The sequence below is a fragment of the Miniopterus natalensis genome, chromosome 17 (genome assembly GCF_054644295.1).
Source record: "Miniopterus natalensis isolate mMinNat1 chromosome 17, mMinNat1.hap1, whole genome shotgun sequence".
Classification (NCBI taxonomy): Eukaryota; Metazoa; Chordata; class Mammalia; order Chiroptera; family Miniopteridae; genus Miniopterus; species Miniopterus natalensis.
Genome location: NC_142097.1, coordinates 9,611,888 through 9,636,301, shown reverse-complemented (window position 1 = coordinate 9,636,301; position 24,414 = coordinate 9,611,888). Strand labels below are relative to the sequence as shown.

At 45.2% G+C, this 24,414-nt stretch overlaps 1 protein-coding gene and 1 pseudogene across 2 annotated transcripts; one reads left to right on the top strand and one right to left on the bottom strand.

The window, feature by feature from the left end:
* Positions 1-38: 38 nt before the first annotated feature.
* CTC1 (CST telomere replication complex component 1) lies at positions 39-19,412 on the bottom strand. Of its 2 annotated transcripts, none has more exons than XM_016222517.2 (23): positions 19,271-19,412; positions 16,707-16,870; positions 12,003-12,240; positions 11,450-11,661; positions 11,033-11,189; positions 7,634-7,924; positions 7,399-7,533; positions 6,599-6,831; positions 6,304-6,478; positions 5,994-6,194; positions 5,422-5,548; positions 4,730-4,844; positions 4,263-4,590; positions 4,087-4,176; positions 3,626-3,819; positions 2,688-2,776; positions 2,415-2,589; positions 2,067-2,144; positions 1,505-1,649; positions 1,350-1,414; positions 940-1,105; positions 711-837; positions 39-552 (listed from the first exon to the last, which is right to left on the bottom strand). In XM_016222517.2, exons 1-23 carry the CDS (start codon positions 19,301-19,303, stop codon positions 413-415), a joined length of 3,678 nt encoding a protein of 1,225 aa, XP_016078003.2. In that variant the 5' UTR covers positions 19,304-19,412; the 3' UTR covers positions 39-412. The 2 variants fall into 2 exon arrangements, with proteins under 2 accessions (XP_016078003.2, XP_016078004.2); XM_016222518.2 differs by having other exon boundaries at positions 11,033-11,186.
* A 3,930-nt stretch (positions 19,413-23,342) lies between these two features.
* On the top strand, positions 23,343-24,153 carry LOC107544500 (large ribosomal subunit protein eL19 pseudogene; annotated as a pseudogene).
* Positions 24,154-24,414: the final 261 nt, after the last annotated feature.

Sequence of the window (24,414 nt, the reverse complement as noted above, 5' to 3'; positions counted from 1 at the left end):
CCAGGTCAGGAGACCTGGGACTTCACAGATAGCACGAGTGTAAAACATCACTAGAGCTTTATTGGCAGGCCAAGAGGCCTGTCACAAGCACCCCTGCAAGGGGCAAGTCTTTTGTTCCTCTAGCCCCTGCCACAGACAGGTGCTCAAGGCCAACTGTGAGTTGAGCCCAACCAGAGAGGAAATATCAACAGTGCCATGAGTTCCTATTTCCACGATTTCCCCATGGCAGGCTGGCACCAGAAAGAATATGAAGGAGGAGAAATTACAGTAGGGTAGCAGTTAGGGAACACAGGGCTCTGGAGTCCTATTCAATCACCAAGGTAAGGCCAGGATGAACAGGAGAAGCTGGGGGCCAGGCATCAAGTGTTCCAGCAGGGCGGGAAGAACTTCCAGGCCACTGGTGCAGTTCAGGTCAGCAGGAGGAAGCAAACACCCCCAGGGAGCTGGAGTGCTCTGCCTCCTGGATGGAGAGACATGACAACTGGATCCTGGGATTCACATGAGTCAGGAGAGGGAGCTCCCCACAGTGGAATCGCTGTAGCCTCGGAGGTTCTGCGACAGGAAGAGAAGGAAATGCGCGTCCTGAGCACGTGGTTTCCAGTCCCTGTCCCCATTCTCCTCCGCATCTCCAGAAATCCCCTATTAATCCCTCCCTGCTCTTCCTCCTGGGACCCGTCCATCTATACCCCCCTCCATCCTTACCTCCTTACCTAGAGGGATGATCTTAGAAGGTTTTCTCTCGAGCTCAAAAGAAAGCACGATAGGGCGGAGGACAGAGAGGGTGGTACAAAGTGTCCGGAGGAAGAGGGCCAAGGGCTCATCAGACTTGGCTGAGGACTGGAAAGGGAAACAGGGTTAGTCAGACTCACAACTCCTAAGCCCTCTACCAGACCCTCAGGAGCCTGGGTATCTGAGCCCCACCTCCCAGCCACATCTCACCTCAGGTTGGGCTCCAGGCCCTATAAATTGCAAGGCCACTCTCCCTGGTCCTCTGACAAACTCTAGGAGGGAGGTCCACTCACTAGGACACAGCCCTAGTGCTGCTGCCACATGATGATTCCTACAGGTCACCACAGCTTCGGCAGTCCCATCCTCCACCAGGAGCCTGGGGTGGGGGCAGGGGTGACACACAGAAACTCCCAGAGCAAACCCAGCTGCCAGTCACCTAAACCCAACATGCCTCCCTCTCCACTGTTTCATCTTTAACTCACCCTCATTCATTCATTCAAAAATATTTATCAAAGCAATTCCCACAAGCCTAGAATTATGTTAACACAGGGATAGCACACAGACCAAGTCGTGTAATAGGGAAGTAAATGGTGTGATGGGTGCCCACTCTGTGATCTCACCTGATGCTGGCCTGGCTTACAAATGTCGGAGTGGGGCAAATGGAACCCTGATGAGTACACCTTCCCTGGGATGAAAAAAGTGGTTGGAAAAATCTTCTTGGTCCAATCACATCCCTCTGGCACCAAGCACCCAGCTCAGCCTGCCCCTCTCATACCTGGAGGGAGAGGCTGGTACAGTGAGCACACACCCAGAGAAGCTGAAGGCTGAAGACAGAAACAATATGGCAAGAGGCAATGGCCTGGAATGGGGCCTGGCCACCCTGTAGCAGTTCAGCCAGGTAGATGTGGGGCAGAGGAACACTAAAAGAGAGAAAGACAGGTGTCAAGAAACAGTCAAAGGGGTCCTAAAGGCAGGGTATGTCTGGGAGGACTCAGCAGGCACAGGGAGAGAGATAATAGTGGCTTCCATGCTCTCCTGGAAGCCCCATGGTCCCCATTTTGATTTCTGATCTCCAATTGTCATCAATTATTTCTCAGGCTTGAACAACCAAGATGTTAGCCCAGAAAAGACAGTTGCATTTTAGATGGAAAAGCCTTTTAAGAGCCTAGAACACTAAATCTTTCTGGGTAAAATGACAGGTGTTGGTGCTCTGACTCATCACATTATGCTAGGATTGGAGAAGATTGTAGTTTTGGCAAAAATTCCAGAGCCAGGAACATGTGTGGGATGCAGATGTGAGGCTGTGAAGTTTAGGGATCAGGGCCTGGGGCACTGACCTGACTGTGGTTTCCGGGGGGAAACTCAGGACCTGCATGTAAGTGGATGACCGGAAACAACAGTAAACATTGTGGGATCTGCAAGCGGAAAAGAAAGAAGTCAATTGGAGGTTGGCGCTGGGACTGTATCACAGGCCTGGCCACTCCCCTGAGGGATGCACCCTAGCCCAGGCTCTATTAAAGCAGAGGGAAGAGTGAGTGAAGGGCAGAGGGCATAAATTCCAGAGCAACATATGGAACATAGTATCAAAAAGGAGGTGTCATTGTAGGATAGGTAGGTAGGGGTGAACATTCAAGAGAACCACATCAGTAGGGAGAGGAGGCAAGGCCAGCTACATAGACCTTCACCTGGAAACTCTTTTCTCCAGCTGGTTAAAGTAGACTCGGGCTCCTGGAAGGAGTCCTAGTGGGGGAGGCAAGTGTGGGCCTTCGATATATATGTCCAAGTGAGGGGAGAATTCACAGTCAGCAGTTTCCACAGCTACAGTTATCTTCACACACCCTTTCCTGGCTTCAGTGCTCCCTACAGAAGGAAAGGGGAGGTGTCAGTGCTATCTGTCTGGATCACAAGGTCCCATCACTCCATTTTATACCTTCCCCCCCCAAGGGCGTTGTCATTACCAGGCTTTGTCCAGAAAGGGGCGGGAAGTGGTTCACACAGAGTCCGTGACAGAATCTCAGCTGAGAAAGACACCAAGGAATCGGTGACGCTGAAGGGTCAGAGAAATACAGTGAGATTGGAGGCATAAGAAAGCAGAGAATGGAGAGTAAGGTCCAAGGACAGAAAAAGTAGCTAAAGTATCTGCTAGAATGTCATCTATAAGGTTCTGAAAAATCTCATGCTGTGCTGAATCACACACTAAAAGTAACAGGGCTGATGGGGAAAATAGGGTTGTGGCAGATAACTCAAAGCCTATACAACTTTGTAAGCAGAGGCCTTACCAAGAAGTACGCCAGCAGAATTAAATCTCCACTTGCATTTACCCCTAGAATCTCAGTCAGTCCATCATCTGCAGCTTTATACACTAGAGCTCATGCCCCCTCCTTCATATCATAGGTCCATGAAAACATTCACTTCTAGTAGAGATCAGTTTCATAAAAATTACACCTACCATCCAGTAGGGTCTTGTTTAATGCAGGGGGAAATATCTCTGCAGCTTCTTTATTTTTACTTGCAGCTACCTCCAAAAGCTTACATGAGGGAAGTCTAGTTGTTTCTGATGCCATAAGCCAGCCACTTCTTATACTAAAGGAAGGCTCTTCTCTATAGATTTTCAGCTTTTGTCCTTACATCTCTTTAATGTTTCTTACATTTCCTCTTACTGCTAAGGCTTTTCCTGAATTGTGAGAAAGCCTGTTCATGATCACTTCAAAACAGTAACATGCTGGGGGAAAATCAGGTATAAAACACAATTTCCATCTTACATTGACATCTTCCTGTAGGAGCTCAATCACATGAAAGAAACATGCTGTAGCAGAGAACGGACCATTCACCAAGTCTAACCACAGAGAGGAAGATGAGCAGCCCAAAGGAGCTGGCGAAGCTGACAGACATTTACTTGTCACTGAGCAGGTCGGTCAGCGAGGATGCAGGCAGTGCCTTGTTGATACTCGGCACATCTGGGATGTCCTGGGAGCTCTCAAGTTCCAGGGTCCACTCATCCTGGACAGTGAGGCAGGATGTACAGCCAGCCAACTCCAGAGGACGCTGCGATGTGCAGGATGAAACACCCTCCTCAAACAACACTGGTGTCTGCCAGGAAATGGGAAGACAATGGACTCAGTGTGTCCTGGTGCAAAGGAAGGTTCACAAAATACTATGATCCAATTTTGTTTTCTCTCTGGAGCCTGGTGAAGGAAGTGACCTAGACACAGACAGTCCTTCAATTTCATCTAGATCCACCCTTTTGCTAGGAGACCCAGAGAGTGACCAGGCACTGGCTTCCAGGCACTTGGAGTGATCAGATTCCAAGGCAAAAACCTCTTCCTGGGGATGGGTATGATGAAGTAGGGCACTCACAGGAGGGCCAGGAGCCACGAGTCGGTACACTTGTCCGGGGTGTAAGAACTCGAACCAGCGGACTGAGGGGCCAGTGAAGATGAGGAGAACCTGTGAGGAAGGAAGGATCCTTGGGGGTCCAGATAGGAGCTAGAGGCACATAGGTCAAACCCTAGGTCCTTGCAGTCCCAGCTTACCTTCTGATCCTTGTTCTCATCTCCTTTGAACTCCGGTGGGCCCCAACCAGTCCCCTCCTTCCTCTGGGTACCCCCAAGCCAGTTGCCTGATATGTAGAAACTGAGGGTGGGCCTGGGCACCTCTGGACTGGCTACTGAGGGGACACAAAAGTTCCTCTTCATCAGTGCTTCCTTGTGGGACAGAAAGAACAGCCGGCTCTGTCCTATGTGGGGACCCTTGGGGAGGGTGGGCTCTGTCTCTGGAAGTGTTGAGGAAGTGGATGAGTAAAGGAAGGGTCTGGGCATCTGCAGGACCAGAGCATCAGCTAGAAAGAACTGGACATAGACTCTGTTGGGAGAGACAAAAATAGGTTTCTTAGTGACACAGGCATTGGGTGTTGTGGGCCCCAGCGTCCTAACACCAGCACCAGGCCCATCCCCTTTCCCTTAGAGACTTGGGAGTATAGCCACTACCCCAAGAAACCAACCTGGACCGCTGCTCCTGGATGAAGCCTGCCGTGCTCAGCTCCTTCCAGGAAGGAAAGTTGCTCCTGACAGTCCTCTCTATGACCAATTGGAACCTCTCTGCCCGCACCAAGCAGCCTAGAGGAAAGAAGTTTTCTATTTTGGCAAGAGGAGAGAACCATGGGATGGGAAGTAAAGCAGACTACCCTGCAGGTCTTGCTGCCTAACCTAGGCCTGACCTGATCACCACCTTAGGGGGATGGCACCTCCAAGGGAGAAACCATTCCATCCGCCTGTTTAATCCCACCCGTCCTCCTAGGCTGAAAGGCCTCAATTCTACTTTCTCACAAACGCATAAAACGCCTGCCTGTTCCTAGATCTAAGAAAACTTTGCTTCTTTCTAGGATTTCCCCATCTGCAAATCTCAACAGGTCCAAATTAGACCATTATTCTTCCAAACTAAGAGTGTAGGAAATGGGAGCTGCCATTCAGTGTGCATGCTACACGCAATGGAGGGAGAAAGGGATGCTGGGAATTGGAGGTCTGACTAGGGAGCCCCTTGCCCCTTCTCTCCACCTGCCAATACCAGGCCCCAACCTGGACTAAAGTACGCCACTTCAGCATCGCTAGAAAATCCCAGCAGGCGCTTCCTCTCAGCCCCGTTCTGAGATCCTCCACCCCACCGCCACCTTCACTCCACTTCTGAACTCCAAACCTATGAACCGGGGGTCAGAGATGGGTTGCGAGTGCTTGCTCAGGAGCAGGCAGGGCAGCGAACCACTTTGGTCCCGAAGCTGCAGACAACCTTTATGAGATGAAGCCACCAGAACCCCAAGTAAAACCTGCAGGGAGGTGAAAGCCAAGGAATCAAGTATTTATTAAGCAAACACTGAGCATCTCTTGTGTGCCAGGCACTGTGTTAAATGTTAGCTACAAAGTAAACAGAAGACATGGTCTCTGACCTCCAAGAACTTATACTCAAGTAGGGAAAACAGATGTGAAAACACACGTGTGTCACATGCGTCACACACTTGGCAGTAGGGGAGAGTGTTCAAATCGAGGTTAGAGAACCTCGGCAGACATAAGAAGTTTGGGTTTTATTTTATGTGCACGGGGAAAAACAGGAAAAGGACTTAAAGCCAGAGAGTTTTGTAATCCAAGTGACATTTCACCTCGCTCTTCCTAGTTGCTGCCAGGAGGGGGCAGTCTAGTTAGAAGGCTAGTCAGTCAACATGACAGGATGACAAAGAGAGGAAGTGCCCTGAGCCCTGCTGGAGCCCCACTTACCTGAGATGGATGGAAGGTGGAGGGCAGCAGACAGAGCCAGGACCAGGCCAGGCGCTGATTGAGCTGGCAACTGGTCAGGTGAGAAACCTCTGGGAAGGGCAGAAAGGTCTTAGGGTCAAAGGAAGCCCAGGCCTTGCGTTGCCCTTCCTCTTTCAGGGCGGCCAGAGTGGGGAAGGTACAAGGAGTTTGCAGCCGAGCGTACTGTCAGAAGAGAAGAAAAATCAGATTGGGCACCCCATGTGCCTCCCCCACCTTCCCCCCCTCCCTGTACATTAGCTACATCACCCATCTTTCCTCCACATCCTCATACCTTCTGGAGTGGACAGCGATGTGGCTCTTCAAGGATCTCCTTGTGTGCATTCCGACTGGGGACACATGGTGGAGCCAGAACATCCAGGTTAGGAGCCAGGATTTGCAGTCCCAGGCTGGGGTTTTTAGAAGAGTGCTGCAGGAACTGGTGGTGTCTCAGCACATGGGGACACAGCCTTGGGAAAGAAGCTGAGTCACTTCCCCCAAGACCCTACCTCTTCCAGGATCCTGCTTCCCTTAGAGAGGAAGTGTCCTATTCCCACTGCCACCCCAGCCCAAACCCCCATCCTTCTCACTTGCAGGCCAGCTCTTCCAGGGCCTTGGTAACCCACAGGTAGAGGGGAAGTCCTAATTCACGTTCCCATACCAGCTGCTCATACAGGGAGGCCCCCGAGGCTTGGGGGAGAGACTGAGTGTCAGGCTTCTGACGGGAGAAGCCCCGAAGCAGAACAGCACCACGGAGACAAGGGGCTAGCACTGGCCTTCTTGTCCCTCCACCCACTGACTGGAGGAGGTGAACATCCTGGAGCTGGGGAAAAGCAGAGAAAGTGAAAAAGCAGAGGTGAAGCCAACTCAGTAACTCCATGTAGAGTTAACGGCAGTTTTCCACTGTGTGGGCTCCAAGAGAGACCCAATTTCTCCTATACAGGTGATTTCCTTTCAGCCTTCATGCCTCACCTCCCATCACTACCCACTGCCCATGGGGTAAGCCTTCATCTCTCACAAGCTCCACGAAGTCTCTCTGTGGGCCAAGGGGCTCCTGGCTGGCCGGCTTACCTACTCTGGCTGACATCACTCTGGCCCTCGCTACACCTGTGCTTTAGCTCCAGCATCTCCTCCTCCAGTTAGAAGGCCCTTCTGTGAAGGAGATGCTCTGGTCACAAGCTCTCCCTGCTTTGCCCCAGACTCTACTTTCTGATCTGAGCTCTCATCCAATCATTCTTAACACACATGCCCACCCCCCCAAAACACGCTTATTATTTTTATATTTTTATTGTAAAGGTTCTCACCCTGCTGTCAAAAAAGACCAGCCTATAAAGGTAGAAGAAGCTGCTGAGAAGCCTCTTTTTGTCATCAGCCCCGATCCCTCTCATACCTCCAGACAGACTCCTGGTCGCATCACCCGCCTGAGGCCATGGAACTGCTGGCAGGAAAAGGAAAGGCAGAGCCCCAACTGCCCATCCAGCTCATAGATGCCAGCAGACTGATTCAGCACGCCAGTGACTGTTCCCTGCAAAGGGGTCAAAGGGTCAGTTGATCCCCATTTCCTTCCTCTTTGGAGACTCATATTTCTGGCCCCTCAAGCTCTAGGGTCTCTCTCTTATGCTCACCATATATGATAAGAGTGTGGAGTCCCGGACAAGATCTTTTTGCTCCTTCTCATCTTTGATGTTGCTCGTCCTGGGGAGCGGCTTGGGATCAGCCTCCAAAAGGGGTCCACCCAGCTCCAGGTCCAGGTCCAGCTCTTGCACACATTCTGGTTTCAGCGGCAACAGGTGAGAGGAGGGACTGGTCGTCCAAACACGGTAATGGTGACCACGAATCTTGGACACTCGCAGCTCTGTCAGCACATAGGCCCTACCAGGCCAGAGGGCTCGGTGCCAAACCAGCTGGGCGGGGACCTGGCTTGTGCAGAGGCAGGCAACATGGTACATGAGATGCTTCTCACAAAGCTGTGCTTTGGTCTGAGGCCCTTCCACCATGATTCCACCTCAAAGGCCTGCTCCTCATGAATTCTCCTTGCTGCCAATTAAATCTTACGCCATAGAACTTTCAGGATCTCTCCTCTCTCATAAGAGATGCCAAGTGTTTCTTAATCCCTCTCATAAGATACAAACCATCCCTAAAACTTCTTTCCAAATACATAAATATTCCATCCAGAAAACTGTGTCCTCTTAACCTTTCCTCATCCCACCCTGTAACATATAAACTATTTCCATTCATTGAATGAATGTGCACTGGGTACAGATGTATCCAGTATTAGGACAGATGCTATGGGAAATATAATAGACTGTTCCCTCTTCTCCAACATATTTCAAACCACTGGGGAGCACAGACGCAAACCCAAGTAATAATATGGAGCCATGTATGACCAAGAGGCACAAAGAACACACATTTGCTAAGGTTTCAGAGAAAGAAAGAGAAGGTAAGGATGGGTTGAAATGATCAGAGAGGCCAAGTGAAAGAAGAGGAACTTGAAGGACATCTTTGGCTTGTTGAAGTGGAGAGAGCGAGAACAGCAGGTGGCAACAATACAGAAATGTTCAGAACTTAGAACAAGCAGGGAAATGAAAATACTGGCCAGGATGGAGAAGAAGGAATGTTTTGGAAGCTGCAGAGGACAAGCTGAGAGAGCTCAGATGAGAAAAAACAAAACAAAACAGAAATAACATGCTGAAGACTATTTTATAGGAAAATGAGAAATATCAACTTAGGAAAATAAAAATAAGCAGCTGATAGCAGGGCATTGGATAAATTGGAGAAGGGTGGTGGCTGAAGAAATTTAGGCACAAGGAAAAAGGGACTGCTCATAAATGTAACAATCTTCTAAGGCATGCTCCTCCCACAAGCATGACAGTACTGCTGCCATTCTCATGGTCTTCAAAACAAACTGATGGTCAAGACACTTGAACTTCAATTCCCTGTGTTCAACTACACAGGCCTCCATTTCTACTCTAAACCAGCTAAGTACCATCAATCAGACCCCGGACATCACAACTCATCATAAGGTATTGCTAAGACCTCACTTAAGCTTACTGCTTGTGCGAAACAAGTAGCTAATAATGGTTTGACTGAACAAACAAACGAATGAATACTGGTGCTTCTGCTCTCCGGCATTCCTCCTATAAGGCAAAAAACCTACTTGAGGAAGACAGACCCATGCCACCCCAGTATCAAACACTGATGCTGACCCTCTCCAGCTGGCCCCATCACTGCTTAGCAATCTCTTATCCCCAACCACCTAACAGAGCAACTACCCTGAACCTTTACTCCTCTTTTCAGAGTCTAGTTCTTCATTTTCAAGTAATGACTTCGCTCTATCATAGAAGAAATTCACTGGGGTCATCTAGAGTGACGCTATGTCTCCAATGTCTCTTTTGCAGCTCATAAACATACTAGATCACTCTTCCCCTGACCTCCCAGGCTTATTCCAAAGCCCACCTCTGCACCCTCATAGTGTCTTGTGCATGTACCTACCACAGCACTTACGATCCCATGCAGTAACTGCTGACTGACTTATCTGGGTGAGAGTTTCCAGAGACAAGAGCCATTATCTTATTCAATTTAGTACCTCTGAACTGACCAAAGTGTCTAGCGTTATAGTACATACTTGATAAAGGCTGAGTCTCAGTATAGGTGACTCTCTGGTCCTAAATATCCCCCCTTCTCTTTTAGTGACTTACATCCTGTCCATCCTCAAGACCCAGACCAAGTCTAAACTCTCATAAGGCTTCGCTCTATATAATAAACTCCACCTGACCTGCTACAGCAGTTACAAACTATACCATGCATCTCAGAACTTACATACTGTTTTGTATTATCCTGTTTATTTCATAGATCAATACTGTAGATGATCTGTAACAAGATTATAAACTACCCAAGGGGCTTACCCTAATTTAGTCACCCTGCAGAAATTCAAGTACATTTCAGAGATTTCTCCCTTGACATATAATATGTGAATGAGCCAATTCTGCCCTGCACAGACTTTTTGAGTAGTCTCTAGAAGACTTATATGTTAAGTGCCTCTTTAACTCAGGGGGAAAGAGCAAAATCAGAAATTTGAGTGGCTTCTAAGAATTTTTAGTTTTAGCATTTTTAGTTTTTTTATACTCTCATCAGTTATTCAAACTCATGACACACACAGACATAGCTAAGAATTCTAATAGTTTTTCCCTGGCCTGTGTGGTTCAGTAGGTTGGGCATCATCCCATGCACCAAAAGGTTGCGGGTTTGACTCCTGGTCAGAGCACATGCCTTGGTTGTCGGCTGGATCCCCGACGGGGGACTGCCACAGCCGATGGGTGTTTCTCTCCCTCTCCCTTCCTCTCTTCTGAAAACCAATTTTAAAAATCTTTAGAAAATAATAATAATTCTAATAGTGTGAGAGAGAAACATCAATGTGAGAGAGACACATTGAATGGTTGCCTCCTGCACACGTCCTGGCCCTTGACCAAGAATTGAACCCACAACCTGTGGGGTGCTGCTTGAACCACTCAGCAACACTGGCCTGTTAGAGTCCTTTTCAGACTTTAATTGTTTGGGGTGCTTTGGGAACCTTATTCAGGTCATTGTAAAAGTCACATAATGATAATTAGTGGAAAAATTAATGGTATTAAAATTGTACCAGCTGATAGAGTTAACAATAACTACTGAGGTTTTTAAAAAAGTGTATATATTCAATATCTTAATGGTGTTCAGATAAATATTTTTCTTGGTCATCCTTCCAATGCAGGGGAAAAACCAGTGATTCTGGCAGGTTCTCAAAATGTCACATGCAATAAAAAAGTTGTCTACTCAAGTGAATTGCACAGCAGGAAAGTATTCTCTGCCTCCTATACACAGGAATGCCATTACCTGGAATTTCCCCTCAACATAAACTGTTCCAGAAAACAACTCTTCCCAGCCATCCTCCTCTCCTACATGGTTCTTCCTACGATGTTATCTTTCCTATTAAAAGTCCTAACACCCCCTTCGCATCTCCACACCCCTAAAATGACCCTAATCCTCACCTGCACAATGATGGATACATGGCTGCCAGCTGGACTGCCAGCTGGGGATAATTCACCAAGAGACAGGACGAAGTAAGATTTCTTTTGACTTTTCACCAGAGCACTCAATTGAACCAGCTTCCCAGCCAGGTTTGGCTGCATAACTCTGAGCTTGCTGCTAAAGAAGGTAGAAAGAAGAGAGGAAAAAGTCATCATTTTTCTTCTTTTCCCTGCAAATGCCACCCCTTCCCTGTAAAGAATAATCCAATAGTGACGAAAAATTTCCATTTTTCCATAGCTATTCCAAAGAGGACTTATTGTTCCCTTGATTTGGAGCAGCCCATCAATATCACTCTCAATACCTTTCCTTCTTCCACTGACCCGCCATCCTCCCCCCAGTTTCAGTGCTCCCTCCTCCCTTAGAGAGGGAAGAATTACCTGTGCCTGAATAGGCGGGAAGCAGCCTCTGGGTAGAGAACAGGAATAGGGGTAGGAGGGCCAGTACTGATGGTCAAGGGAAACACTGGCACAGGGACACCCCAGAGCTCCAAGTGACCGTCCCCTGAGGAATTCCACCTGGCAGGAGGAAGGTAACTCCAACTGGGGAACAGAAAGAGATGGCCCAACCAAGAAAGATCCAGATCTATGAGCTAGAAAAGACCAGAAGCAAAGGTTAACCAACATCCAATTCACCTGCCTCCACCTTTGTTCCCTGAGCCTTAATTGCCTCATGCCCTAGACACCATTCTTTTTTAAAAAAATATATCTTTATTGATTTCAGAGAGAAGAAGAGAGAGAGAAACATCAATGATGAGTCACTGATCAGCTGCACGCCCCCCACTGGGGATCGAGCCCGAAACCCGGGCATGTGCCCTGACCAGGAATCAAACTTCGATCTCCTGGATCAAAGGTCGATGCTCAACCACTGAGCCACACCTGGCCAGGCTAGACACCATTCTTGTTAGGATCTGACTTCCTCCTTCCTACTCACCTCACAGGCCAGGATACCAGTGTTGTCTTTCACATAGAGGCTTCCATTTCTGCACTTTTGTTCCACGTCCCCTGGTAGGTCTGTTAGTGTCCCTAAAAGTAACAGCCGCTCCCGAGGGAGGGGGGTCCCACTTAGTCCAGCCTCTTGAGCCCATGCCTGGTATGCAGTACTGCTCCAGGACAGGTGGCTGCAGCATGGGAGGTGCTGGTGGCTTCTGAGGTCCCGTACCGAGACAAAGCTGCAGAGGGAAGGGAACAAAGTCTTGCAAAATTGTGTGCAAGCCTAGGAAGTTACCCTCAACCCTGATGAATCCCCCAATATCCCAAGGGAAGGTCAATGGGGAACATGGACTAGGGGAAAAGTTAGATTGATTGAAGGGGAAAAACCTGGAGGAAGGGAGAGAGGGGAGAGGGAGAAAGAGAAACATCAATTTGTTGTTCCACTTATTTATACACTCATTAGTTGATTCTTGTATGTGCCCTGACTGCGGATCAAACCTGCAACCTTGGCATATAGGGATGATGCTCCAAGCAACTGAGCTACCTGGCCAGGGCAAGAGATCTTAGTGTTGCAACACTGCTGAGTCACTGTCAATTGAGGTACTGTATACCATAAATAATGTGATAAATAATAGTTAAATTATCCAAGTTGTGATAAATTCTCATCTTTGTAATATCATTACTTCACACCCTTGCATCCCCATGATTTCTGAGTGGAAAAGAAACAGAATAAGGTTATAAAGCATCACAATTTATCCTCATTGTACTCATGAACATCATCCATGCGTGAGCGCTGGAGAATGGGAATGCTGTTCTAGACAGCCCACTCCCCTTCCACATATGCTTCACCTTTCCCAAATGGCTTTGGAGCAGATAAAAGGCAAAGACAGAAACTAACATGTGTTGAGCCCCTATACTGGGTCTGTACATGCTCCATAGTGTATTGAATCTTCACCAAAACCCCTCATAAGCCACCGAAGAAGAACTATAGAGAGATTCAGGTTCACAGCGAAGTAGGTGGCAAAGCTGCGCCTCACTCAAAAGTCCATGTTCTTTCTGGGTTTCCCTACTTCTCTAAAGGTCCAGGAAAAAAGCAAAGGAAGAGAGCTGTTTCTTTACCCTTCAGGACAGAAAACAGTAAAAATAGGGGTCACTTTTCCCAGGTTCTTTAGGGTCTAGGTCAGGACTGAAGGCCATAACCTCAAACCCTTTGCATTTGTCATTGCTCTCCAACTTTTTTTTTTTTTTTAAAGACTTATTGATTTTTAGGAAAAAAGGGAGAGGGGGAGAGACAAGCATTGATATGAGCAAAACATCAATGAGCTGCCTCCTGCACACGTGTGCCCTGGCTGGGAATTGAACTGGCAACCTTTCAGTGCAGGGATGATGCTCAACCCACTAAGCCACACCAGCCAGGATTGCTTTCCAATTTTTAAGGTATAGCACAGTGTCTGGCAAATAATTTCTATAGTATCAATTTTATATTTATCTTGAATAACAAGAAACCTTAAAAAGGTTCCAGTTTCCTAAAAATTGCTGACTTACCACTTTCCAATTTTTCTAGTAATGACAGAATTTTGAGAGATCTGGATCTTCCTTTAATTAGACTGTGATTACTGAGGACACTAGGCACACACTCAACTTACCAGTGGGAGACCCTAACCCCAATGCAATAGAGACTTCATGGTAACACAGCTTCAACTATGACTAGTCAATAAGCAGCTCTCCTGATCCAGGACTTTTCCCACACTAGCAGGGCAGCTTTCAAATGATATCTTATTTAAATAAACAATGTAATTTTAAATAAACAATGTAATTTTAAAAGTTATGAATATGAACTGTAGGAAAAAGGAAAAACAGAGTCCAATGGAGTTAAATGAGAAGAGTTACATAGGAGGAAAAGGAAAAAAGCTCCCAGGTAAGAGGTCCCTCAGAAATTACTTTGGAATTAAAATATTATTTAATGCCTATCAAATAGGCAAAAAAAAATTTTTTAACAAGGTAAAAAACAGATATGAAAAAGGCTCAGGCACTGGCTGGGGAGCTAAGTTGGTTAAAGAGCATCATCCTGATATGCCAAAGTTGCGGGTTTGATCCCCAGACAGGGCACATGCAAAACTCGACCAATGTTTTTCTCTCTCTCTCTCTCTAGTCAATCAATAAAAAAAAAAAAGTTCAGGATACAGATGTATGAGATGTATGCCGGTATGTGTGTCAACTGGTACAACTCTACTGGAGAGCAATGTGAAAACAGCTAGTGAAACTCATAGTGTTCATACCCAATCAGCCTGCACCTCTGTTGAGGACACTGATTACTTAAGGGGTATAGGAGAATTGGATCAGGATAGAGCACTTAGGAGACTTCACTAAATCTGTAACATTTTACTTCTTATGAAAAAGAACTGAAGCAAATATGGCAAATGTTAAGATTTTTTAAAGTTGAGCCTTTAGTACCTGGCTAACCACAAGGTCAATAAGCATACTGTTTAGTTCAACTCTTTCCCAGGCAAGACTTTCCCAATGAAGACAGTAGTGTGTTGATTTACATTCTGATGGACCAACAATTTTAGTTACTACTGGTTTATTTATTTGGTTTGAGATTTTTCTTGTCTTCATTCTGAAGCTATACAGTTGAAGTCTCTATTTTCCCCTTACATTTTTTTTTAATTGATTTTAGAGAGAAAGAGGGAGAGAGAGAAAACTGATTTGTTGTTCCATTTATTTATACATTTATTGGTTGCATCTTCTTTGTGCCCTGACCAGAGATTGAACCCACAACCTTGGCATATCAGGATGATGCTCTAACCAACTGAGCCACCCAGTCAGGGCTATGAATAACATTTTAATATAGTTGTTTCTCTCAGTATTCCATTTTAGAAAAATTTCCCCCATCCATGTTGATTTTAATATTTTTATATTAAATTTACTGGGGTAATACTGGTTAAAAACATTAATAAAATTTTCAGGTGTACAAGATAATTCACTCTATCATGTGCTTCCCACACAAAGTCTAATTTCCTCCCATTACCATGCATGTGACCCCTTTACCCACTTCACCCTCCCCCTACCATTTCCCTCTAGTAATCACCATTCTGTTGTCTATATCTATGAGTTTGGTTTTGTTTTGTTTTACTTGTTGCTTTTTATTTTATATTCCACAAGAGTGAAATCATCTAGTTCTTGTCCTTTTCCATCTGACTTATCTCACTTAGCATAATACTCTCGAGATCCATCCATGTTGTTGCAAATGGCATTATTTCATCTTTTCTTATGGCTGAATTGTATTCCACTGTGAGTATATGTATATATACCACATCTTCTTTATCCAGTCATCCATCAATGGACACTTAGGTGCTTCCATGTCTTGACTATTGTAAATAATGCTGCAATGAACATAGGGGTACATATATCTTTATATGTAAGTGTTTTGATATTTTCCAGGTAAATACCCAGAAGACGAATTGCTGGGCCATATGGTAGTTCTACTCTTAGTTTTCTGAGAAACCTCCATACTGTTTTCCATACTGGCTGCACTGATTTACATTCCTACCAACAGTGTACAAGGGTTCCCGTTTCTCCATATCCTCTCCAACACTTGTTATTTACCATTGGTTTATAATGAAGTCCGTGGATGAGAAAATTACACAGAATTTTGAAAATGGTGTTTTGGATAGCATGGAGTACAATTAAGCTGTCTTCTCACCAAAGATCCCCTGCCTTTACTGATTGAGACAGACTTCCAGGCTGAGTGAAGTGTTTTCCTAATTATAAGCAGGTTAAGGGAGTAACAGGGAAAAGGTATCCTGTTCTCAAATAAGTTTGGGAAATGACAAATTAAACAAAGCTGAACAGATTTCTACCGTTTTTTATTTTTTAAAAGGTAAATACACAGTGATATGTATACGCACATAAAGAATACCATACAGCAGTTAAAATAAATGAGTTAGAGCTAGCAATATGAATAAATCTCAGAAGCATAATGTTAAGTGCAAAAAGCAAATTGCAAAGGACAAATGGTACAATTTATATAAAGTCTAAAGATATGCAAAACTCTACTGTATACTGATTAGGGATAACTGCATATATAGTAAAAATATAGATATCCACATGAATAATATACTCTATTTTCAAGATAGTAGATACTTCTATGATGAGGTTTCTTTTTGTAGGATTTTTAGAGCCTTTAATATGTTAATGAGTCTCACGACTCTCCTAGAATAGCTTATCATATCCAAAGTCTCTCAAATTTATTTAGCTATAGAGCCCTTTTCTTGTGCTACTTTATTAATATTGCCTAGAACAATTTAGGAAATGGTAGTAAGCAAAACAACAATAACAAAATGCCTTCAAAAGACCTTAAACTCAGATCTTCTTAAACACAACTATCTGCACTTGGTGAATCTTAGTTTCCTAATACACAAAATGAAATAGTATCAGCTTCTCTCCCCACTTTGAGAGTTCGTTCTCCAAATCTTCTTTCAATCTTCTTGTCCTCTCCCTTCCTTTTCTTGTCTCTAAACTTGACTTAAGCCTGTTTTGGAGAACTATGAGAAAAGCAAAGCAGCTTGATGAAGACTGGAAATGTCTGGCAGAAGGGGGTGTGCTTACTCCTTTTCCTCCCTTCACCATGTTTTCACTCACTCTTCTCAGGTCCTTCATTTTCAACTCCAAATGGAACTTCCCCCTGAACCCCACCTCTCCTTACCTGTAGCTGAGGGGCAGTATAAAACCCTGGTTCCTCCCCTGGGACAACCAGGTAGTCTTCACACAGTCAATTACCAACTGAGTCAACTGGACATTAGGCTCTTGGTCAGCTGGACACAGGGTCTCTTGGATGAAGGCCTGGGCAGCCTCAAGCCAGGTTTGCTCCTGAGGAAAGTGAATCTAGTTAAAACATCTTCATGACAATCCTGCCCACCAAGGGAATTTTGGGAAGAATAAAGGAATAGGAAAAATAAAATAAAATCAAGAGGGCATGTAAATGAAGAGGAAATAAGAAGGTTAGAGCTTAAAGAAACCTTAGAAGTCTTTTAGTCCAGCTATATAATCAACTCAGACAGCTGGCCACCCAGTTTTGGTCTTTCTTCTTTCTCTAACAAACGTGTACCAATTCTTAAGTGCTCAACTGGAATCTATATTCCTCTGTGAACCCTTCTCTGACCATCCCAGGCAGAATGCTGCTCCCTCTTTGGAGCTCCCACAGCACACTGCCCATACCTCTATTAAGAGCAATGATCACCAAAGATAGTGGTATCCCATTTTATGTAGAATCTGGTTCTAAAGTCAGCAAGTTATAAAAGAGATTGGTCAAAATCACCCTTGAAAATAATCCTTTAAATTGCTCATAAAGGATAGAACACAGTACTATATAGTAATATATATGAAAATAGAAATGTGCCTGATAATGATGAGTACATAAAAAAGGACACAGGTACAGTATAATTATTATCCCATTTTCTTAGTCATTTATATATTTGAGTACATATATAATACAATCCCACTGGATTTGTTTCTTGTTCTGTCTTTTCAGCTAAGATGTGGGCTTCCTAAGGAGAACATGAACCATCTTTAGTATATTTGTCACAGATTCTGAACACATAGTTGCCTCTATTCGTAGGTAACTCTAGGGCATGAGATCAGCTTGGCCTACTTCTAATGCTAGGGAGGCTTTATTTTATAATTCCAACAAAGGTCAACAATACTTAGGGGAGGGACCTTTACCCTTCTTGATCCCCAATGACATTTCTAAACCACTATTACAACTCTATCCTTGTTCCGCCAATGCTCCTCTATTAGTCTTCTGGTCAAACCTCCACATTCAGTTAATCTTCACCAAAAACTAGTTTTCAAGTTCTAGATGACTTCAGTGTCCTTGTGGACAACCCCACTACTGACTCTCACCTTCACTCCACCTCAGCCAAACACTCTCATTCAAGGTCAGGGTTGTCAAACCTGGAACAGGACATCGTTCAGAACTGCCCATCAGTATACACTGCAAGCCCAGACTCTCATACCTTTTGAGAGTTTTCCTCTCTTGGTCATCTTTTTTAGCCCCTATTCCTCGAGAAAGCCTGTCAATTGCTTGGCACATTGAACACTACTGGTTCTCAAAGTGGTACCTCAGAATCATCAGTTTTATAAAAAATGCATATGATTTTTAGATGATCTTATCCACTGAATCAGAATGGGGGGAGCAGAGTCTGTATTTTAGGTAAGCTCCCTAGACTGATATTGATATTGGCTGAAGTCTGAAAACACTATATATTTTCCTCTCAATAACCCCATCCACTGATGCCATTGATAGATGCTGATTGTTTCTAAATCTCTACTTTAGCTCTAGTTCTAGCCATGTGCCTATCAGATTCTCCATCTGGCGAAACTACAGGTACCACAGGCGCTCAACACTGAACTTTTCACAAAATCCACTCCTCTTCCAGTATTCACTCATTTAGCAACTTGCACCCTCAACCAAACAGTTCGACCCTGAAACCGGGATGTCCTCCTTATCTCCCTTCCTTTTTCACTTTGCCTTCACCTCTGGTACCTCAACATTGATGTGCTTTGGTCAGGACCACCATCCTCTCTCGCTGCATTCCAACTGGTCCAACTCTCTCGCAGCCTACTAACTGGTCCTCTCTAGTCCACTTTCTACACTGCTGCCTCAGGAAATTAAAACACAAATGTCATCCAAGCATTTTTCTGCTTAAAACCTTTAATAACTCCCAACTGTCCTCGGGTTAACGTCGCAGCTTAGCAAGACTTACAAGCCTGTCAGCTCTGACTCCTCCATCACCACTCAACTGAACTTGAGTTTTTCAAGGACACCTTCTCTACCTCACCTTTAACCGTGTTTCTGCCTCCGCCTGGAACCCTCCTCTCCAGCGCTTCTTTTGCCTTGCGAACTCTTCCACGCACTTTGGGTTTCAAAAGCTTTTCCTGGTTATCAGTTACAGCTGCGTCGGGGCCTCCCCAAGAAACCCACTGTGCACAGTCAGCCCTTAGTCTGCCCCTGGCTTCCCACTGGGCCTGAGAAGCCGAGGGAGTGGACGGAAACGTTTAAGGCTCACAGCGGGCGCCACAGACTTGAAGGAACAAATACATTCGCAGAACCAGGGAGAGGGGTAGGACAGGCAGCCTCGCAGACTCCCCCTCGCTGGGGCGCGGCCAGCGAAGTCACTGCGGTAAAGAAGCAAGGTGGGGGGAACAGGAAAAGAAAGAAAATCCGGGACAGAAAGGGAAAGAGGACGAGGGACGGAGAAGAGCACTCACGGAGCCAAGAGCCTGAGCACGGCTGGCCGCCATGATCCGCCCGAGGCTTCGCTCTGAGAGGCGGACAAACCGCCGTCAGCGCAAGGGCTCACGGGAGCGCCGGTCCGTGACGTCACCGGGGGCGGGTTCTGGGCTCCACCTTGGCTCCTCCCCAGCCAGCGTCGGGAGGACCTCCCTGTGCCGCTCTCACCTCTGCGGGGCTCCGTGACGTCCTGTCCCTCCTGCCTGGGAAGGGATGGGGTGGGGAGCTCAGGGCCTCAAACACCGCCGGCCTGGTCGGTAACCCGGCATCTTTCGATTCCTCTGCTACCAAGCAGAGAGAAGTGTTTCTTCCTTAATGCGGCCAGAGTACAGTAAAACCTCGATGAGCGCAACTAATTCCGCTCAGGGGGTGTCCCTTAAAGCAGAAAGTCTGTTATATAATAAAGTAGGTTTAAAAATTGAGCATCGACCTATGATCCAGGAGGTCGCAGTTCGATTCCCCGTCAGGGCACATGCTCAGGTTGTGGGCTCCATCCCCAGCGCAGGGCATGCAGGAGGCAGCAGATCAATGACTCTCATTGATGTTTCTATCTCTTTCTTCCTCTCCCTTCTTCTCCTCTCTGAAATTAGTAAAATATATTTTTTAAAAATAATAAAAATTGACAAGTTAGTTCACCTATTTTTATTTATGTAGACACAGTTGTGTAATTTACATTAAGTATGTATGAAAAGTTTAAATTCACAGAAAAGTTTTCTACACGTATTACTGTAATTTTAAATTTATACTGAATAGGTCTTCTAAAGGCCTGCATTCACTATTCACACAGAGTAAACAAATGCACTATGGTGGGGCATGGCTTACCGTAGGTGGGACCCTGGGCCAGAGGAGTTAAATCTGCAGCAGAGCCCCGCCAGGTGTGGCTGGAGGGGAGGCGAGCTTAAAGAGGTAAAGTAAGAGAGGGGCATTTAAGGCCATTATACACTTATAGCTGCTTCAAATCATTTTTGGAACAAGATAGAATAAACATTGATTATGAGATAGTAAGAACATTGTAGACAATAAGAATCTTCTAGTCATTTAACAGGAAAATAAAGGCTTCTTTTTTTTTTAAGCGAAAGCAAAAGTTTATTGAAAGAGACAAAAGCTCCTGCCTCAGAGAGAGGGGTCCCAAACAGGTAGCCCGGAAAATATAGACTTTAATTTTACAAGTTATGATATCCCCTAATTCAACTTCACTTTTGATGCAAGCCCTCTGTCAAACAGACTCAAAAAGTCAGGCGGCTTTGCCTAGAAGTAAATGACAAAGACTTATTCAAGGGCCTTAGTGTTTGCAAACTGTAAACATAGATAGGCAAAAACTTAGAAGCATTCCAAACAAGAAAGAAAACTTAAGAGTTCTTACAGTAGAAAGAACAATCTTGAGAATGATCAGTTCTTTATTCTAAGCCCTAGGAGTGGTCCAGGATGGTATCAGTCAGATGTCATGTGGCCTGGAAGATGGGTGCTAGGACGTCTGGTCATGTCCAGTGATCTAGAGAATGGATGTTAGCTGGTCTGGATATATGAGTCCTTCAGTGGGGTAATCAGGGTTACTGGAGGTCTGGTGTATGTCTAGATGTATATCCAGGCACTGACACAGGGCTGGAAATTTCAAAAAGTTTAAGTTCCCAGGTTAGTTAAAACAAGAATAGAGTCTTTCCTTATGTCTCAAACTTCATAATGTTAATAATTTTAGCAGCTTGGTTAAAGTGACTCCATTTTGTATATTTCCCATCTTCACCTTTTATCATCTGTATTCCTTACTGCATGAACTACTTATGCACTGCGATGCCAAGTTCTTTATAAAGTGAATCTTTGTTTGCAATTATGTTCCATCATTATGTCAGATGTGTGCATTACCTTTCCACCAGAACAACAAATCCCCCAGAAGGAGCTGAAAGCTCTTTCTCACTCAACTCCAGCCACTCTGGCCCCCTTATTAGAACATTAGTCAAAGTCTATTTGAAGTCCCAAACCTAATTATTCCTTTTGCTTTCAGTATTTTCTCAACTCTGGAAGACCCCTATATTTTTATTAAATCCATGAAGATGTGCCCTATACCTTGGAATTTGCTTTTGATTGTTTGCAGAAGGCAGAGTTAATTTTAGGCTATAGTGATCAGAGAGAGTGGTACTAGACACCTCCATTGGTGTGATTTAAATGTCAGGTTAGGATCTTAATCTGGTGGCAGCATGCAAGACCAAATGAGAGGGGGACAAGAGAACAGGAGGCCACTGAATTAAATCAGGCTTGATTTAATAAGTGTCTTAAAGGAAAGTGATGGTGGGAAGACGTTAGGAAGCATGGAGAAGAGCAATTGGTCTGTCACAGAGGGAGGGAAGTGTGGAGGATTGGAAGCTGCGTCAGACCTGGGGATTTTGAAAAGGCACTGCTTGTCCAGAGGACAGCTGGAAATATGGGACCAAAGTCAGAAGAGGGATTAGGGCCAAATGGATGAATCTGGAAGTCACTATATGGAAGTGAAAGCTGAAATGGTATGGTGCACTGGGAGTGCTAAAACATGGAGGAGTCAGGACCAAACAGAAAGCTGAGCACACTAGGGCTCCCTGAAGGAGCTGGAAGGCAAATAAGAGAAATGGAGTCAGGAATTGTCTAGAGTGAAAAAACCCCAGGAGTGATCAGATGTCAAGGAACAACATGTGGCCTCTGGCAGAGTGAGCCAGTGTGTACTTATTTTAACAGCCTGGAATCTTACATACCAAACAGGTAATAACTCTTACGTCTGCAGCAGGGCTGGAGTTAGGGTGAGGTAAGTGAGGCACCTAAAGTTTATTGAATTTTGCACCCTCAGTGCCTCATTTGCCTTACTCTAGTCTTGGCCTTGTACTGGAGAGAGGACTGAAACAGGGGTAGGGATGAGGGTAAAGACTTTCACTTCATATATATAAATGTGTCTTTATTGACTTCAGAGAGAGGGAGAGGGAGAGAGAGAGAAACATCAGTGATGAGAGAGTCATTGATGGGCTCCCTCCTACACGCCCCTCGCTAGTGATAGAGCCCGCAACCTGGGCATGTGCCCTGACTGGGAATCGAACTGTGATCTCCAGGATCCTAGGTGGATGCTCAACCACTGAGTCATGCCGGCCGGGCAAGACTTCAATTTTTTACTCTGAACATTTGTTGCTTGACTCATTAAAAAGAACTTTGGGCCCGGCCCGGTGTGGCTCAGCAGTTGAGCATCAACCTAGAATCCAGGCGATCAGGGTTCGATTCCCGGTCAGGGCACATGCCCGGGTTGGGGGCCGATCCCCAGCCGGGGCTGTGCAGGAGGCAGCCGATCAATCATCACGACTCTCTCATCATTGATGTTTCTATCTCTCTCCCTCTCCTTTCCTCTGTCTGAAATCAATAAAGATATATTTATTAAAAAAAAAAAAAAAGATCTTTGGGCTAGATGTTGGATTTGACCTGCTGCGCCACTCCAGCTTCCTTGCGCTCTTGCTTGAGACTAGCTTTAGCTGGTAGGAAATCTGAAAGTTTGTACAGAGACCCAAGGACAGAAGGGGAGAGAACCCAGTGTTTATTCCCTTTATCCCTCAACACTGTACTTGTGGCCGTGGCTTCATTTGTCCTGTTAGATGCCCTTCTTTCATTGGCTCCACATCTCTATCAGCTGATAACACTATTTCTTTCTTTGTCCCTTCAAGGCTACTGGTGGTAACCACTTTCTGCTGCTGCCAGGCTCAGGTTGCCACACTGTACTTTGTTCATTCCCTTAATCCTGACCTTATCTCTGTAAGTAGACTATTAAATTCTTATTGATTAAACACTTTCCAGTGTGCCATCTTTTTTGTGATAAGATCCTAACTAATACAACAATACATTTATGTATTATGAGAGTTTAAAAATGTACATAGGTACAAAGTGCTGTGTTTGAGTTACAAAACTAAAGAGCAAGACATTGCAATGAACCTTGGCTTCTGTATTTGTAAATTAGGGTGTTTTCTGTGTGTGAAGATCATTAAAGGGCCTTAATGGGTGCTCAATAAATGTTTTCTATTATTATTATTATGATTATAACGAACAAGAATGTGGAAATTAAAAATATATGCCTTCTTTCCTTTCATCACTGGGGCAGCAGCCATAAGTATAATCAGGCTTCAGAAGAAGCTTACCTCTGGTGTCTTCCACTGTGGCGAAAAGGTCTGGTTGGACCCCAATGAGACCAATGAAATCACCAATGCCAGCTCCCATCAGTAGATTCAGAAGCTGATCAAAGCTGGGCTGATCATCGGAAGCCTGCGACTGTCCAATCCCCAGCTGGATGCTGGAAAAATACCTTCGTCCACAGGAAGGGCAAGCATATGGGCATAGGTAAGTGAAAGGGTACTGCCAATGCTCAAATGCCTGAGAAAGTAATCTGGATGAGGGGGATGAGAATTCTTCACTGGCTACTCAGAAGATACCATGAATCTATCCTGGTTGGTTTGGCTCAGTGGTTAGAGCGTCCTCCCACCAACCAAAGGTTCATGGGTCCAGTTCCCGGTCAAGGGCATGTCCCTCTGTTGCAAGTTTGATTCCCAGCCCTGGTCCGGGTGTGTAACCAGTGTCATTATGTCTCTCTCACATTGATTCTTTTTCTCTGTTTTTGCTCCCCCCCTACTCTCTCTAAAAATCAATGGAAAAAAATATCCTCAGATGAAGATTTAAAAAAAAGGAAAAAAAAGATACTGTTAATCTAAGATTGATTGACTGCCACATGTACCACAGCCTGTACCTGCAAGTGAAGAGTAACATGTGAAAAAACAAGCGGATTCTCATGGTACACATCCACAAGCTGAAAGCAGACAAGGCTGGCAAGAAGCTTCTGGCTGACCAGGCTGAGGCCCATAGTCATTAGACCAAGGAAGCTCACAAGTGTCATGAAGAGTGGCTCCAGGCCACGGAGGAAATATCAAGACTCTCAATAAGGAGGAAGAGACCAAGAAATAAAGCTCCACCTTTCTTACCTGTACATAGTGGCCTTGGCAATTACATGGATCAATCATTCAATAAATAGCTTTCATCTAAAATAAATAAATAAGTAAATAAAAATTTTTAAATGAAAATACATGCCTCCCAATTAAATAATGTCATTCATTCAGGAAAGAAAAAAGAGAAA